The sequence below is a fragment of the Muntiacus reevesi genome, chromosome 3 (assembly GCF_963930625.1).
Source record: "Muntiacus reevesi chromosome 3, mMunRee1.1, whole genome shotgun sequence".
In the NCBI taxonomy this organism is placed as follows: Eukaryota; Metazoa; Chordata; class Mammalia; order Artiodactyla; family Cervidae; genus Muntiacus; species Muntiacus reevesi.
The window spans coordinates 34,999,256-35,017,988 of record NC_089251.1 but is presented as its reverse complement, the minus strand read 5'-3'; the positions used below and the strand labels follow the sequence as shown (position 1 = coordinate 35,017,988).

Genomic DNA, 18,733 nt, shown 5'->3' with positions numbered 1-18,733 from the left:
ATGATTCTTGGTTTGTGGCTCCTTGATTGAGTGCAGTGGTAATTTCAGAGCCTTTTCGTCTTCTTCCTGTATTTAATTCAGCTGAGACCATAAGGAGTTAGCTGTCTCCACCACCATCTGTGTGAGCCTGGTCCCATGCCACATGTTAGAGGTGATACAAAAACAAACACGAGTGAGACTTACTTTTCCTCTCGAGAAACAGTTCTGTAAGCAGTTCAATCCATTGCCACAAAGAGCACCTCTGGGGCACGGAGGTTGAAGACTAGTCCCGAGACACACAGCAGAGAAAACTGAAGGCTGAGACTCCTGTCTCCTTAAGAATGTTTGCGGGGCTCAGCCTATGTCTATGTACCAAAGAGGCCAGCAGGCTCACTGGTTATAAATTCACACCTTTCAACTGCCATGAAAGACATTTTAAGAAATGTTAACAACTTCATTAATTTTAAGACCTCAAACTTGGGCAGAGAAATTTGACTGGAAAATTGCTGCCCGAAGGGATAGTTCTTCAGACAGTGAGAAGTAACTAAGACTCAGCAAGTCAGTGTGGGCCCTGAGTGATGGAGCTTGGTGCTGGCTGGCTGTCCTTACCTGCATTCTGGGGCGAAGGTGGGAGGGAGTGGCTGGTGGGGAGGTGGGAGGGGGCGGCAGTGGTAGGCTTCAGCAGTACAACCACAGGCATCATGATAGACAGTGGCAGCCAGCCCTCTTAGGCAAGCTGTCCAGGACTGAATTGAGTATGGCTTTCTTCTCCACTGGTGTTTTATGAGAAGAGACGAGGTGGATAGAGGCTAATAAGATTTACTCACCCCAGTCTGTAATTATCTGCTTGAGGAAAAAGTTTGACCTACCTTTTTGAAGTCTCCCCATATTTCTTCTAATTTATGTTGGGGCCTTTTATGTTGTGTAAAATATATTCTTTTCAATGGCATTTGGTATCAGATTCCAGCTCTTTCTCATCTTGTCTTGAATGATGGGAGCCTGCTAATTTCATCATCAACAAACAGAGCTGCACATTCTTCCCTCAAGGCTTTGAAGAAGTGGGGGCGGGTGTAAAAAGAAACATTTTTTTTTTTTTTTCCTTTTATCATCCAGCTCTGATGCCTTAGGACTTATTTATAGGCTTGGTTAAAGGACTGGGCTCCAACTCCGTACCCAGATAAAAATCTGTTTCATTTGGAAGCTCCAGGTAGTAAGAGATTGCAGGGTTTTGATCACCTTGAGTTCTAGAGCCACAAAAGCAGATCATATTCCCTCCAGCTTTAATTCGTGTTTGCTATTCTGGGTTTAGGAAGAATCAGATCATGTTTTAAAGCAAAGTAACCAAAGTTTCTGCCCAGATGAGGATGAGAAAAAGAATTTTCATTTATTGGGAAAAGAGGTTTGATACTTTGCAAAACTTTCCCACACCCCTCTTTCTCACTTAAGTGTGTTAAAAAATTGTGGTGGATGGAAATTATTTTATATCCCACTTTGTAGAAATGTAAACTGAGGGCTGAAGATATTTATTAACCATGTTATCAAGTTACTGAGCTGGTGAGCATTAGAAGACTGAAGTCAGATTTTCTGACTACAAGTTGGATACTCCTACCACATCAAAAAGTTATTTCAAAGGTGAAGTCCCCATTCTATAGAAGGGGCTCTCATTTCCTGGACAGCCTGACCACTCAGTTGGGACTGAATGACCAGTCTGATATCCAAGATCTGGGCAGCTGTAGTACCAAGACTTGAAGTCCCCAAATTGAGACTATTCCAAGGAAGCTAGGGTAATTCACCTCTTCCTAGATGTGAATGCAACCACCCCCAACCCAGGAGCATGGGCAGTCTTTCCTCCCCTACTATCGACTCTGGTACACTATACCAACGAGATATATTGAAGTCTTTACCCCCACTGTCTGTGAGTATGACCTTAGTTTAAAATAGGGTCTTCATAGATGCAGTTGACTCCACACTGGATTAGAGTGGGTCCTAATCCAAATATAACTGATGTCCTTGTAAGAAGAGAAAGCAAAGATACAGACACAGACACACAGGATGAACATCATGTAATAATGGAGGCAGAGATTAGAATGATACATTTTCCAGCCGAGGAATGCCAAGAATCGCCAGCAACCGCCAGAACTAGGGGAAGTCATTGGACAGATTCTCTCCTACAGCCTTCAGAACATGGCCCTGTTGATGCCTTGATTTCAGACTTCTGGCCTCCAAAACTGCGAGAGAATAATTCTCTGCTATTTGAAACCAGCCATTTTGTAGTGTTTTGTTATAACCGTTCTGGTAAAATAATGTAGTGCTTCATCCCTCCAGACCTCCAAGGTCCAGAACACTGAATCCTGGAAAACAAAGGTTCCTCCCAACATCTCAACATCAGAGCACAACAAAGTCATTGTTGGACTTTAAATAAAAGTTCTATTAAAACTTTGTCTACTTTCAAGCCCAGTGGGACCCATCCAATTTAGGGACTGGTGTTTTTGGAAACAAAGAAAGATTAAACTTTTTAATTACTTCCCTTGCTGCTGCTACCACCATCACCAGTCTTGTTAATGTATCAATTTCTTTGATTGAAAAGACTGGGTAATTTAAATCTCTCTCTCTCAAAAAAAAAAAAAAATCAACCTACCACAGAATGAAAAATGGTAAACAAAAAGCCCTCCAGCGCCCCCCGTGGGATACACTTCATAGCTCTGGCAGGAAGGCAGTTTGATCACATTTCTGAAATTACATATGTAATGTGGCTGGCCATGATCTGACATACTGCCCTCAAGGGCCTGGTGTTTTCAGTGAAAAGCAACTCCACAAGGGAGCCCCAGTGGACCCTTGTCACAGCTGAACACTTTCTTACCAATTCCTCTGCCCTGATAGGCCAGGCCTTTTCCTGTTCTCTTCCCGGTCCGCTGAGCCAGGAAGTCAAGTTCATTCCTTGTCCATGCCTCTGTATTTTTCTCTATTACGTGATAAGCACAAGGCTCTGGATGTAGTCACCAGAAAGACTGAGTCCTGTAGGGAACAGCAGTACCAGCGGTCATACAAGACCAAGAGCAGGGAACATCTGTCACCATGAGGACCAGTGACCTGCTGGGAACCAATGAGCTCAGTCTGTGGAAATCAAGTGGAAAGTAGTTGGCTTAGATGTTTTGAGGCGAGATTTGTTTAAAATGCTCTACTCGATCTTATCCCTTGCCTTTAAAATAAAGACACATAGATCTACTCAATAAATACCAGTGAATTACCTCTATATTAATGGCAGACTGAAATGGAAAGAAATCAAGTCAGATTAAAAGGTAATAAAAAATGATAATAAAAGAATAATTGACCAAATGAAACAAAAGCAAGAAAGGCAAATCAAAAGAGATCCATTTAAAATAACTGTCACAGACAGAGCAGGAAAGAAATTAACAAAAGGGAAAGAGTGAGATGGGTGAAGAATATGGACAGACTGACAGATAAGCAATGTGGAGAGCATCACTCAGTGTTGTGTGGTCTCCTGGTCATGCATTCATGCTCCTGTTAACATAGTCTCAGCTCTCACGCCTGTGAAGGTGGCTCCCCAAAGCTTTCTCTGATCTTGAGCATCATTCTCCTGAGAGTTGTTTCTGCACACCTACCTATCTGCCTGCATCATTTCCCCCTTAGTGTGTCTGTGACACCACAGAGAATGGGATAATGGATATAAACACTCTTTGAGCACTAACGGTGTGCCTGATTCTGCTCTAGGCATGGCCATGCTAAATACCAGTAGCACAAGAAGTCTTGAGGAAGAGGCAGACCTGCATGTTATAAGACAGGTGCAGTAACAGAGGCATGTCCAAAGCTCCCTGAAACATAGGGAGGGAGATCCAGTTCTATGAAGGACTTTGGAAGGTAGATGTTCAGGAGACAGGGACTGTTGAGCTGGGCCCTGGACCCCAGGTGCCACGGAGATCTCTGGTAAGGGCTTTGCAGGCAGAGGGAATGAATGTTCAGAGGGGTGATGAGAAGCAGGTCAAGCCCAGTGACTCAGGGTAAAGATGGTCTGGGAGAGAGGAGCCTGGCGAAACAGTTACTTCTGGGTATACTAAGTGTTTAGATATGATCCTGTGTGTGAAGCATAGGCTGGAAAAGGAAGGGCAGGAGGGGAACCTGGGAGAGATTCCAGCTATAAGGCGAGAATGACTAGGTTGCCCTTGTAGGAGAGTACAACTTGAGTAATTGAGTAGATGAAAATCCCACCATCAGAGTATGGAGGAGGAGAAATATTTGACAAGGAGAGATGGTGACTATGACATCTAGAGAGAGAGGAGACAATGGTGAGACTTAAATTGAACCAGTTACATTTGAAGTGCTTTCAGAACATCCAGGTAAAGATGGTCAGTAGAAAATTGTAAATCTGTCTTGGCTTTGAGGAGAGAGGTGTGATAGACAATCTTTAGCATAGACTATGATGGAGGCTGTGATTGAAGAGGAGCATGACAGTCAGAGATGGAGAAACTGAAAAGATAGGAGGAGAACCAGAACAGCCGCAGAAACCAAAGGGATAATAATTTTACGTGTGGGAGTCACCAACAGTGTCAAAGCTGCCTAGAGAACAAGGACTGTCATTCTGGTAAATACCCTTTCTCTTTTACATCCCCCTCCTTCCCCCACGTTTCCTTATTTCTCATTCCATTTTGTCCCTGGTTAATTTGTTTTCCTTTCCTTGAACCTGTCTCTCTAGATCCTACTGCTCTAGCTTGCAAAGCCCAGCTCAGTCCCTGCTTCTACCTCAGGCCTTTTCCTGAGTACCCAGTCTACCTTGATGTCTCTTTCTCCCTGTAATTTTTTTTATGGAGAAGGTTAATGAAATTTTTTGATAATACTAGGGTTGTGTCATCCCCCTCTTGAAATCTGAAAAGATTCTGACTTTTACAGGGAGTGGTTATTTCCTGAGCATCCCAAATTCTCCAAGAATCCCATCACGTGATACCCGCTCCACAAAACCTGGGGCTTTCCTGGTGTTTCTTATGAACCAAATTACTTTCCTAGTTTGTATTTCATCCTTTTTATGGCCCAATTGTAAACTAGGTCACCTGATAAAGCAGCTATGGAGGGGTCTAATTTGTTCAACCCAAGGTAGAGATGTTAAATATCACTTTTCATCTATCTGCTTATCTATTGTACATTCATTCATACAGTGGGTGTCTATGGTTTGCCAAGCTCTTTGCTCCTGCCCCTCATAGAGATTCTAGCCTACTTTTAAAATTTATTTATTTTTAATTGAAGGATAATTGCTTTACAATACTGTGTTGGCTTCTGCCATGCATCAGCATGAATCAGTCATAGGTGTACATATGTACCCTCACTCCTGAACCTCACTCTCGCCTCCCAGCCCATACCGCCCCCTAGGTTGCACAGAGCACCAGGCTAAGCTTTCTGTGTCACACAGCCAATTCCCACTGGCTATCTGTTTTACAAATGGTAATGTGCATGTTTCAGTGCTACTGCCTCAGCTGGTCCCACCCTCTCCTTCCTGCGCTGTGTCCTCAAGTCTGTTCTCTGTGTGTGCGTCTCCATCACTGCCCTGCAAATAGGTTCATCAGTTAGCCTAGTTCACTTTTATCATAGGTCATAGGTCTAAGGTGGTTCTAAATATCTGTCTGAATGTGCTGCTTAAATACTTGTTGTATGATTGTTTTGTATCTGTGCCCCTGGGTCTGATGAACTGTCAAACCTATAGGAAGGTTTACCTGAGAAATAAGACTTTCAGCTTTAGCAAAGATACTGTCTACCTATTAGATTTAGTAGAGCTTTTTTTTTGGAAACCATGTAGTGAGCATTCACACCCCACAGCTAGTGACCAAATTAACCCCAAATTAGGACAACCTGCAAGGTTGTAGACCTCACTGTTCCCATCTTCTCAGCAAGAAAGGTTATATAATGTCTTTCTGCAGCACTTTGCATGTCTGTGCCACACTTTTCTTCCTATCTTAGTTATGTATGGCCCTGAATCATCCTGATTCCTAAACTGGAAGCTCTTAGAGGTCAGTAATCCACATCTTGTTTCCTTTGTATCCCTAGTGTTTTGTACTTAGTTGCATTCTTAAACATACACTGGATGAAACTTCAACATATGCTGAATGGTCCAGGGGTCAACTAGGAGTATACTCAAGTCCCTCAATTCCCAGTCTTTTCTGCTCCTGGGGATCTCTATTTCAGTAAAAGGTATGGATGTTCCCTTAAGCCCTCTTACTCCTAATGTCATATTAATCAGGAAAGACATGTGTGTAAGGAGAGAACAGTTCCTAGGCTGGACATATTTCCATTTAGAAATAAAAGCTGTGACTTTAACTACTTTGGGCAGGCTTTAAAAAAAAAAAATCTCAATCTAAAAAAGCACATTCAGCAGACATGAGTGAGCTGAGGAATTTTTGTTTTGACAGCTTTGGGACATCTGAGATATTGTATACAGAGCATTTCTAACCAGTCTAGAAAGACATGTGTCCAAAACATATGCAGGAAAATGACTGATCAACAGTGAGAAAAATGAGAGGAAATCTTCTTAAAGTGAAATGTTATGTGAAGAGCTACCTCAGGGGTAGAACTCCATGACAGAACAGACCTCAGATTAACAAGACTTTAACCAGCCTGTTTGAATAGATGACTAGAATAATTTGGTCTGTGAGAAATTCACAGAAATGGTGAGCTTTTGGGGCCCACAGCAGTCTCATCGAATAGCCTCAACTTACAGCGGGTAAATTAGACACAGAGAGGTCATTGATCTGCCCAGGACTAGTGACACACCTGAGATTCAGACCCAGGCCACCTGCTTGACAGACCCTACAACTATCCCCTGCTCCTGCCCCCTGGGTGGTGGTTCATATTTTCTCAGTACTTGAGCTACAAAGCATTTCCTCACATGTTACTCCCAAATATTGCTTTACTCATATTATCACTTTAATTCTGTGGGTCTCTGTCAGCCCAGCGGTTCTTGCTGCCTTAAAGGTTACATCAGTGTAGGGTCAGTACCATCCTGATGTGGGTAAGCTCACGTACAAGCTCAGTCTAGTTGCTTCACCATCACCTGGAGAGCTTCTTTTTAAAATAATTTTTAAAATATTTGTTTTATTATGTATTTGGCTGTGCCAGCTCTTAGTTGCAGCAAGTAGGATCTCCGATCTTCATTGCATCATGAAGGGTCTTTTAACTGCAGCATACAAACTCTTAGTTGTAGCATGTGGGAACTAGTTCCCTGCCCAGGAATTGAACCCAGGCTCCCTGAATTGGGAGTGTGGAGTCTGAGCCACTGAGCCACTAGGGAAGTCCCCTGGAGAGCTTAAAAACAAGATTCTGGGATGTGGAGACTGTAGGATTAGGTTTGGAAACCATAGATCTTTCATTCACCTCCTAGTTGCCTATTAAAATCACCTCTGTGACATGGAAGTAAGACATCTTCCAGCCTCTGATTGAATGGTGGGGAAGAAGCTCAGTTGGGATTGAGATGTGAATTTCATTCTCAGTTCTGATTCTTAAGAGTATTATTATTATACCGTCAGTGATTCAACCACTCTCCTTGATTCTCTTTGTCATCTGAAGAGTGGGAATGGTCATGATTCCTAATTGAGAGCATCACTGTCTGGATTAGCTGTGAGGACAGAGTTCCATGTGTTGGAGCATAGGTGCTTCCCTAGTGCTCTCTGAAGAAGAATGAGAGCTGCTCCAATGAGAGGTCAATAGCCTGCATTTTGGTGGCATGACTCTATTTGCTAGAATATTTTTCCTTAAAACTCTTTAAGTCCCTAGTTTTGTCCTCTGGAACCTGAGAGCACTTTATCCTGAACCATGATACTCTCTGAGCTGGGATTTAATGCTGTGCAGTCCAGCTTCAAAATTCACATGACTGCATGAAAATAAGCAAACTAGTTCCTCACCCTCCCTGGAATAACCTCATCCCTTCCTCTATTCTTAAACTTCCTAGCTAAATCTTTATCATTTGTCAAAATCATTTCACCCTTCAAACTGCAGCCCAAAAGTCGCCTCTTCCATGAGCCTGTGATCCTTCCAGACAAGTCTCTCTTATTCTGTGTTCCCATGGCTTCCCCAGGTCTGCTTATCGTGAAAGTCAGGTGTAAGTTAGTCTTTTTCTCCCGCCGGATTAGGAGTTTCTGAATGTCACAGAGTCTGTGTTAGGGAAGCCTGTGTTTTGAGATTGGCACCAGGAAGGAACCTCATGTTCACCTCCAACACTCAGGAGGTTCTCACCAGCAGAGACAGATGAGTGAGTGGGGAGGGCCATCTTGCATGAGGTCAAGACTTCCCAGGACCCTCAGCCTTCTCCGGTTGTTGGGGCTGCCACACTACTCAGAGATCTCCTCCAACCATCTAGTTTCAGGAATGATCCCATTTGGGTGGATGCCATGCTGAGCAGTGTACAAAGAGCATGTTTTCACTATGCTGTCTGGAGCTAGCCTTATTCTGTTAGAGATACCATGTTTTGCATAAACGCTTCCTGGAAATTGCAGGCAAAAAACTGGCCTAGAAGTTCAATCTGGACTTTGGTCTTAGCTTTCTGCTTCTCCAGAACCTGGGCAATGCCACTTTGGCCAAGTTATTTTACCTTCCTGAGCCTTAGTTTTCCTATCTGTAAAATGAAGAGGTTATTAACTTCAGAACTTAAATTATTTCTAATTTTCTGTTCTGGAATGAAGAGCCAAGTCCCATTTCTTCAATCTGTAATATTGTTATGGCCACAGATAAGGGAAATGAGAATTGAGCTTTCTGTGCTGATCTCCCCACCCTTGCGGGCATGCATGCACACACACCCTCCTCTGAGACTGTCTTCCGAGACTGTGTTTATATAATTGATTGATTGAAGGAGACTTGGCCCTTTTTTGCTGTAGCTTGATTATAAGTGGGCCAAGCAGATGTCTTGAATTGGGTGGTTGGTTCCCAGATGCATTGTAGGGAACATGCTGGTGGGGAGGAAATTAATGATTTCAGTTCTGGGGTCCCTCCAAGTGAATAGTGGGGGGGGCAGTGCAGGCAGGGGGCAGGTCTCATAAAGAGTGTGACCAGAATGTTGACGGTAGCTGGTGGATTAACATAGAAGATGACTGGTGGGCTAAGTGCTCCTTAAGAAGAAAACCCAGAGGAGAAAGGAAAAAGGAGCCTGAGCTGGAAGTTAGGACTCTTGGGATACTGCTGACCAGCTGGCTAGAGCCAGATTAGAAAGCTTGTTTCAGTCATGCCCAAAGGTGAAATTGGTCTTAGGATGATGGAGATGGATGAGATCTGAGGATCGTTTTATTCCACTACTTCATTTTTCAGATGAGGAAACTGAGGCCTAAAGAGGTTAAGGGACTTGCTTAAAGTAATGTCTCGAGCCAGGGCTTGAACCTAGCTCTTCTTACTCAAGGTCTAGCGTGACTTCACTTCCAAAGGGAAGCTTGATCAGCCTGTCAAAGTGAGGAGGAGCTTCAACAGAGTTTCACATAGTTCTGCCTACATTGCTGAACATGCACCCCTTTATTTCCACTCTGAGGTGGCTGAGCCTGGAGCCAACTGGAGAGCAAGAACAAGGTTTGCCATCATTTAGTAACAATCAAACTGTGTGTGTGAGTCCCCATGCCAGGTGCTTGATGTGTGTATTGCATTTAATCCTCCTCATAATTCCCTGAGGTGGCCCCTGTTTTAATCCCCACTTTGTGAAAACAAAATCGAGCCACACAGAAATTAAATAATTTGCCCTGAGATAACACAGCTAGTAAGTGACAGAGCCAAGCTTTCATCTTGAGCAGTCAGACCCCAGTTAGGAGCTTATGTCTCTGTTTACTCCCCAGACACCCTGGTGCCCCTCTGAGGTTTTGATATAAAACAGGGCAAAAGAGGATCTTCCCACTTCACTCCTAGACCACCCTTTTCTCTTTCCTTTGTTTTCACATAGCTTCTGGCCTGCATGCAGACTTGCTGTCCAGCAGGAGCTTCCAGCAACCACCAAAAAGCAACTTGTTGGCAGAAGAGGACTTTTAGGATGTGAGAAGCCAGGAAGCCTTATTGGAGATTATTTTAGCCATCAAACCATTGTGGAATATTTGAAACCTAGCTATGTATGCTTTTGCCAGCTTATTCCAGAAAAATGCAGTATGGGTTTTTTAGAATTTTAAAAATTGTTTTAAGGTATCATTTTACTTGTTTGTTACCCACAGCTTTGAGTGATAATAGTAAAAGTTACCAGGTTAGGAACTGGAAATTAGAACAGTTCTAAACTCACCCACTGTGCATCCGTTGGCAAGCTCCTTTGTGTGTCTGGATTCAGTTTATCTTATCTTTATCTTATCTTCCTCTAAGATGGTCAGGGTCTTTCATGATCTTGATGTCAACATCTGGAAAGCTCTGGGAAATCTCTTGGGAAAAGGAGACCCCACCTTGTGACTCAGGATTGGTGGCAGCCAAGGGAGTTCTCTTGAGCTGGATACAATTCTTAAGGCCTGATGGTATTTCAAGACTGCTGGTTCCTGGAGCTTTATCTAATGAACTGAAGTTTCAAATATGAAGTTCTATTTTATGACCTCTAAAGGTCACCTACAAGAAAATTGCCACATGTGTATTGTGCTTCATATGGTTCTTTATTGAATACACAAATCAGGCTTGTCAGGAATACATTGGCATTTGTAATGCCACCCATGAATCATTGCAGCCTTAGCTTAAATGTGCCAATAAGCCAAGCCTGAGGAGGTGAGAGCTGGTGATTCATTAACTGATTTTCAACTTGACTCAGGCCTGGTGCTGCCTGGAGAGGATGCCATTCAGAAAGGCCTCCACAGCCAGAAGAGATGCCCTCTACTCTGTATGTGAAGGACTCCCTGACCAGCCATATGACCCTGGGTAAATCTTCCCTGGCCTGGGTCTTGGTGTTTTCACCTGTCCAATGGGAAAAACAGCCTCAAATGTTGCTTCAAGTTCTAACAGCTGACTGCAAATATCACCTTAAGGCAGAAATACCAACCTTTCTGTGGTACAACAAAATACTAAGGAAATGGTCATGTGCCATTGGTTGTCTGCCCCATGTAAATACTGTTTCTCATGGTGAACAGAAAGGGCATGGGTAAATTCTGAACCAGTTAATGTGCATCGGGAATTTCTCCATTCCAAAGACATGCATCATTCTCATTGAATCCTGCTACCAGTCCTGGGAAGTTAGTCTTATCAATGAGATGGCTGGGGCTCAGAGAGAGGGAGAGAGTGTCCCACGTTGCACAGCTGACAAGTAGCAGGACTGGAGTAAAATCTCAGGACTTGTGCTCTATCCCTAAGAAATAATCCTGATGGTGTTAAGTTACTTAATAAGACCTATGGGCAAGTATGCATAGGAAAAGACTGCAGAGCTGGGTGAAACCATGGAGACCACGATTCAGCAAATGAGAGATTTCAGGCTCCATGTCAGGTTATCAGCATCCTGGCAGCTAAGCACTGGATCAAGAAAACTAGAGAGAGAAAAATAACCCTGAGGCAAAAATCACAATTATGTTGCCATATGTTAAACTAGTAGCAAATCTGTTAATTCTGTTTTCAGATGCAGATCCCAGGATTGAGTATACAGTTGAATAAACCCTCTTGTGGGCCCCTGATAGTCCAAGAACCTTGCCATCCCACTCTCAGTTCCCTTAACTGAGACCCTTAGCCTACCCAAGAAACACAAAGGATACCCTAGAGGATATCAGGAAAAATAGACATGAACATTGAGTCCCAGACTTGAATGCCACTGTAGGTTTGACTTTCTGAGTCATGCCCACTGGGAGGAAGACTTGGATCTCGGGGATGTACACACTGATTCACTTCTCACCTAGGCTATCCCAGGTCTGACTTTGTGAAGGTGGGAGCAGGACACTCTTCAAGGACAGCCCAGGTGCTTTGGTTCCTGTCCAGCCTCTATCCTGATCCTGCCTGTCTGAGTTCCTGTCTTGCCTCACTGCAGGTCTTGACTGTTACTGGCGTCTGTGGCTCTGAATGAGGGGCTCTGATACCTTTTCTGTTCATAATTCCCTGTTAGTGAGATACTGATGTCAAGGCCTTGGGGTCCCATGGAGGAAGCAGGTCAGTGGAAGCCAAGTCAATCACTTCCTATGTGAGTAACCTCAGATGTGACTTCATCTCTTTAAGCTCCAGTGTCTTCCTCTATCAAATTGAGATAAGAATCCCATTTAGTTCATAGCAATTCAATAAAATAATGATACAGGGTGCCTGTGGCATTGTGTCTGGCCATGTTAAACTCTCAGTACATGCTATCCATTATGAAATGGAGGAATTTCATAGTTCCTCCATTGGAATTATTCTCCATCTCCCCCATGGAGATCCCTCACTTGGCACCCTTCTGTAAACATACACTCCTTGCTGCCAGAGTCAAGAACATAAGTCCAAGCTTGACTCCTGAGACACTTGTAATGAGAGACAAAATGAAGAAGGGTGAAGTATCATGGGGTTGATAAACATGGTGTTTTTCTCTTTTTTTCTATGACTCTGCTTTTCACTCTGTGGTTTTGCTTTCATTCCTTGTGCTGGATTGTGGCTGGGCAACATCATCCAGTGGGCTCCTATGAACCTGCTCAGGCTGGCACCAGCCACCTGTGGCCTCTGGAAACCAGCCAGCCTCAGAAGACATGTCTTAAAGTCTAAAGGAGGCTGTTGGTCCCTTAATCTGGGTTGTCTAAAGGAGACTTAGGAAACTAGTGGGAGGTCTCTGGATTTATAGGGTTAGGATGAAGGAGGTACAAAGAATCTTAATCTAAGTGATTTGGGGAAGCTTGAGGTCAGTCTGGATATAAAGAAAGACTGGGATTTTCTAAGTCCACCCAAGAGAAGACCCTAGAGTCCAAAGTACATCTCCTCTCCCTGTTATGCTTGGACAGTGCCTGAAACTTCGACACAGTCTCCTTCCTGTGGCTCAGGCTGGGAAGATTCCCACCTTTGCTAGAGTAGCCACAGCTGGCTTACTAGGCTCAGGCCTTGAGCATGATTGCTGTGGTAGTCACACACATTCCCAGAATCCAGATTGAGCCTCAAAGTGCTTTGGCACTGCCAACTCACCACAGCCAAGCGAACTGGGCATCTCTCTGGGAAGGACCACCACAGGGTTTTTCTGATGGGTTACTGAACAATTCTTCTGAATGGCTGTGTTTTATACTAGAACAATTTCTTGAAGCTGTTAATTCAGTTTTTGAAGTATAACTCATATCCTGGAAGATTTCAGAATATGGATACAGACTGATAAAAATGTGTGAATACACACATACACACTCACCCTGGCAGTCATCTGTAAAATCTGCCTGAGCGCTCCTTCTTAATTCTTTGAGGCTCTTGAGGCAAACTGAGTCCCTATGGAGTGTGATACACATTTCACCTCCTTTCCTGGGGAACCCATTAGGGATAACAGCAGGCTCTCATTTAGAGGCAGAGAGAGTGAGGGGACCAACAGTCTGTAGGTTTGGTTGTGTTGGCTCACTGTGAGTTCTGTAGAATCACCGACTTCAGAAATGGAGAGCATCAGAGAAGGGATATGCTCCATCATTTTCAAATTGCAGAAAGCCAGGTGTAAAAGAAGGAACGGACATGCTGAGGCCCTTCAGCTGCTGTGTGCAAGACTGAGCCTGGAGTCATCCTCACTGCTCTACCAAGACCTTTCCCTTGACAGCACTTGACACTCCTCTCAGCAGGCCAGTTATTTCCAGAAGATTCCATTACTTTTTCTTTCTTCCATGATGGAAGTGACTTTCTGTTGATTGCAGTGATTTCAACTATGTGATTAGCAGGTTCTGGAAAGTCTTTTTCTCATTGCTCTTTCTCAGTGGTTAGATTCTCCTGGTTCCAAACAGATATGTGAAAAGTACAGTCTTGGACCTGACACAGATGAAATATAGATCTGTCCCCTTAGGGTAGTATAGAAGCCTTTGTGGATATGACAAAGTTAAAGACTTAATATCTAATAATAACCAAAACATAGCACTTCATAGCTTTCTCATATATTATTTAATTTGATCTGTTGACCCTGGATTAAAATTCTGAAGCTGTGGAGGTGTGAGCTATTCAGCATTAGTCAGCCCTGGGTCACATTCTGACTCTGCCTCAGGGAAGTCCTTTCATCTTTGTACAAGTAGAGTAAACTTTCTGAGTCTCAGTTTCCTCAGCTTTAAAGAGAAAACACAATTCACTTCTCAATTTGTTCAGCAGATTAAATATAGTGATATAAGAAATCTCTTTAGCACAGTTCCTGGCTGACAACTGGGGTTGGTGAATGTTTGTTTCTACCCCTCCCCTTGGGCAAGGACCTGTTCAGCCATTTTGGGTTGCTTAAGGCTGAGCACTTCACTGAAGCCCTTAGTTCCTCTGAGTCCTATTTGTAAGACTCTATAGCACCCACCACCTGGGGACAGAGTCAAGGAGGGCTAAAGAGAGAGATCCAAGAAACACCCTAGAGCTAGAAACTCAGAAAAGGCCTAAGGAAAATGAGACTTAATCTGCCATTTTTAGAAAAGACAAGTCCCAGGTATTATTGCTCAAAAGGCACTAAAGCTAGGTCAGAAGAAACCTGTGTTGAAATTTTATAAGAAATTAAATCAGAATATAGAAAAGCCCAATCTAATTTCACCTCAAATAAGCAATAATGTTGGCTCCATTTCTATTTAAAGCACAAAGTACATCTTTGACAGCTAAAGAGAAGCTACCTCAGAGTATGGATTTCAAAACGAACCTATTTGATAATAGTATCTGCCTAGCCTGTTTTACTATGCAGAATCTGATCCATACACAACTGATCATCAGTCTCTCCAGAGTGCAAAGATTCAAGGATTGATGATACTTGAGGCTGGGATTGCATATTCTGTTGTCTGTGTAACATGAGCACAGAGCACACTTGCTAGGCAATGTCTGAGCTGGCATGCTGCCCTTCTGTCCCACGTGGAAGCAGGATGACTTTAATTGGAGAAGAAAAGTCAAGATGGAGGATGGGCTTCAGAAGTTGAAGCTCTGGGAAAGGCACCGATAGTTGTCGATGTGGGGTGGAGGTGGCCACCCTCTGACTTGATCTTCTGCTAATGTGGTTGGGTCTTTTTGATCATCCCCAGAGGAGCCAGGCTTAATGGCTATACTTTTCATTATAAGATATATTTCATTATAAGGATAATTTTGTGCTACAAAGTACAAAATGTTGGTTTTTTTCTTCTCTTTGCATTCTGTTATTGAAACTGGGGACCTAGCAAGCAAGTCTTGAAGATTAAGGCAGCCTACAATTCATGGACACTAGCTCATAGCTGTAGCTCAGCCCCCAGAAGCGTGTAGAAAGTCTTCAAGGCTGATAAAATATGTAGGCGGCAAGTGGCATGTCAATGCAAACAAGCTTAGCTCTGCCTGTTTCAGCTTGACATTATAAAGGTGAATTGTCTGAATCGTGAAAGGGCGAGTGGTATTAACCTTAGGACCAGGAGGATGGCAGCTCTGGAGAGCAGCTGGTACATAAATCTCCACTGGTTGAGAAGTAGAAAGATACTTAATAGAAGGGTAATTGAAGGATTTTTTTTCTTCTCCCCTAAACTTAGTTTGGCCAGTGTCAGTGGGAATTATTTTACTCCTACTCCAGGGCAGGACCAGCTTCTATGGTGTTACTAAAGGACATTCCAGTGACTGGCTATTTGCACTAGATTTGGCACTACTTCTCCTCTGCCTTCTGGAATTCCCAACAGAGAACTTGTCTTGGAGATCAAGGTAACAGTAGCTCCAGAAGCAGCTACTAAAATACACAGTGATAATTGGAAGTTAGTACCCATTAGTGGCTTCCCTGGTAGCTCAGTGGTAAAGAACCCCCTGCCAATGCAGGAGACGCGGGTTCGATCTCTGGGTCAGCAAGATCCCCTGGAGAAGGAAGTAGAAACCCACTCCAGTATTCTTGCCTGGGAAAGCCATGAAGAGGAACCTGGCAGGCTACAGTCCATGGGGTCACAAGAGTCAGACACAACTTAGCAACTAAATACTACCCATTAGCACCACCAAACAGATTGATTTAATAAATTTGTTATAACACTTCTAAGAGTAGGGACTTTGGAATTTTTAAAAAGTCACATCAAGAAGGAACTTTAGAAGACATCTAGTGTGGGCCTCATTCTGTATTTGAGAAACTTAAGGCCCAGAAAAGTAAAGTGGCTTATTCAAGATAACCAGCAAATCAACCGGCAAAGTTGGAGCTGGAACCTAGGTTTCTCTAGGTAATTGTTTCTAGAATCATTGAGTCTAAACCTCTTATTTATGAATGAGGGCACCAAGTTCTACATGTGAGAAGAAGATGCCAACCAAATGTGAAAAACCTGGATACCAACAAAATTCCCCAAAGTCCCATTCAATGGTCTTTATATCAAATTTTCCCTTTCTTCACATCTCCAGGGCTAAAAGGAGATAGAGATGATGAAGTAAAGAGTGGATGACTAATTTGCTTTTTGGCACATATTCTATTGATCCATGAGCAAGCATTGAGAGCCTTCTAGGTGTACAAACACTTCAACCACTTTGGGTAAAAAATAATGATCAAGGCAAGGGAAATAGAAGGTGAGTATATCCTAAAAGTAGGGCAGCAGATGTGAAAGGATTGGACACAGTGATGATTCTTGCAAAGAAGCCCAGAAAAGATCATACAAAGTCACAGAGCACAGCCTCTTCTTGCCTCTTCTCTCTCTGCCTAATCAGAGACCTTCCCTATTCCCTTCCCAAGAGAGAATAGAACTCAGATTAGCTATCCTAGCCATGGCACTCCTCCCTGGAGGGTGATTGAATAGATAATATGGTTGGCAAACAGGGCTGTGAGAAGCCTAAGTTCCCTTTGACCTTCTCTTCTTATTTAGGAATCTGATAAGAATTTTTGCTGAGCATCAGTTGTGCACCAGTTGTGTGTGTAGATATTGTATTATCCTGCTGGTTCTTACAGCAATCTCCAGAGGTAGAAATTATCATTCCTAAAGTATAAGAGAGGGCAGTTGAAGCCAGAGAGGTAAATTTTCCTGCCTGACTTAGATTCACACCTTTCTGTTTGCAAAGCCCAGCTCTGACCAGTTGACCTCAAGCCTTCTTCATGTCACCAAGTAACTTGACAAAATGCAAATCTTTTCATGGTTCAGCCTCTTAGCTCTTTTTTATACTTGCCTTTTCTGAAGACATCTCTCGTAATCTGAGTTATACAAAGCACACTATTTTCCCCTCTTAGTCTCCTTCTCATGCATATGGAGCTAAGCTGCCTATGAAATTTATAGCTTCTCACACCTGGATAGGGTGAAGGTTGTGGATGAGATGGAGGCCAACTTCCTGGAGTGGAGGAGTGGGGCTGGAGGGTCACATCTGGGAGACAGTTTGCTCCATTGACCATGGGCTGCTCCTTGCAGGTCTGGAGTGCAGCTTTGACTTCCCCTGTGAGCTGGAGTATTCCCCTCCACTGCACAACCTTGGGAACCAGAGCTGGTCCTGGCGCCATGTTTCTTCTGAGGAGGCCTCTCAGATGGACCTGTTGGATGGGCCTGAAGCGGAGCATTCCAAGGAAATGCCCAGAGGTAAGGGTAGAGGACACTGTGAAGTGTCCTGAATGGACCAGGATGCGGATGGGATGTCTATTTCTGTTTGAAATTTTGTGTCTTCTCCATCCCTGTTCTATCCTGTTTCCTTTGAAACCTATATTTAATGTCTGTGCCTTTCCATGTCTTGGAATTTCAAGATCAATCCAACCCTTTGGATTGAAGCGTTTAGAAATAGGATTTCATAACTGTCTTTCATGCAGATTTCCCAATGTAAGATGTAAAAAAAAAAAAAAGTTAACCTGTTTGTTTATTTGGAATGGCGTCATCTCTAAAACATAGGACATCCAGTTAAATTTGAGCTTTAAACAACAAATGATTTTTTTAGTGTAAGTGTGTCTCATGTAAGTAGTTGGGACATACTTATACTGAAAAAGTATTTCAATTATCCTAAAAAATTCAAATGTAATTGTGTTCTGCATTTTTATTTGCTGAATCTGGCAATCCTAATTTGGAGTGTGTTGTATAACTGAGTTAAATGTTAGTTCCAAAGCCATTAATGACTATTCAGACTGCATATTAGTTCTGTAAGGTGCTTCCAGTAGTTCTGAGCTGTTTATGAACATCCTCTTCTGAATTATCAGTACTGGAAAAGATAGGCTCAGGATAAGTAGTGGATGCTTGATAAATATTTGCTGAGTTTTTAGAGAGATACAGAGGCACTAAGACCTAATCCTTCCTCAGGTCTCTCTAAGGCAAATCTTAGAGCCCCCAATTCCTTGAACCCAGAAAATTCTACTGGCCCAGCATTGACAGCCTATATTTCTAGCTTTTAGGAAGAAATAATAACTGACATAGTACTGGATTTACTGGGCATGGCAGAGTAGTACTTCCAATTGCAAAGCCCTTCCAACTGCATTGTCTCATTGGATTCCAATTTTGTGAGGGAGTCAGGGCAGATGAGAAAACTAGGGCTCAGAGAGGGGAAGCAACTTGCTGACGATCAGCTTATACATGTGGGTCTACAGGTCTAGATGTCTGCCTTGATGAGTCATAGACTGGAATACTTTCCACCTTGTCATGCCTCTGTCTTTATAGTAAAAGCTGTGGTGAGAGCTGCTGTGGGCCCAGTTCTTAGGGTTGATTATCTCAGACAGATTTCCTGGGAAGCACACAGGGACAGAGCTCAAGGAAGCTCATGAGGACTAAAAACTACTAACTAATGTTCCCAGGCTTCCCCCTCA

The 18,733-nt window shown here is 43.2% G+C and overlaps 1 protein-coding gene across 1 annotated transcript in view; it reads left to right on the top strand.

The window, feature by feature from the left end:
• Positions 1-18,733, top strand: part of ALK (ALK receptor tyrosine kinase) — a 704,322-nt gene that overhangs the window by 213,147 nt on the left and 472,442 nt on the right. Inside the window, exon 3 of the mRNA XM_065928786.1 lies at positions 17,364-17,528. Coding sequence (XP_065784858.1) covers positions 17,364-17,528 — 165 coding nt within the window. The remainder of the gene's footprint in view (positions 1-17,363; positions 17,529-18,733) is intronic.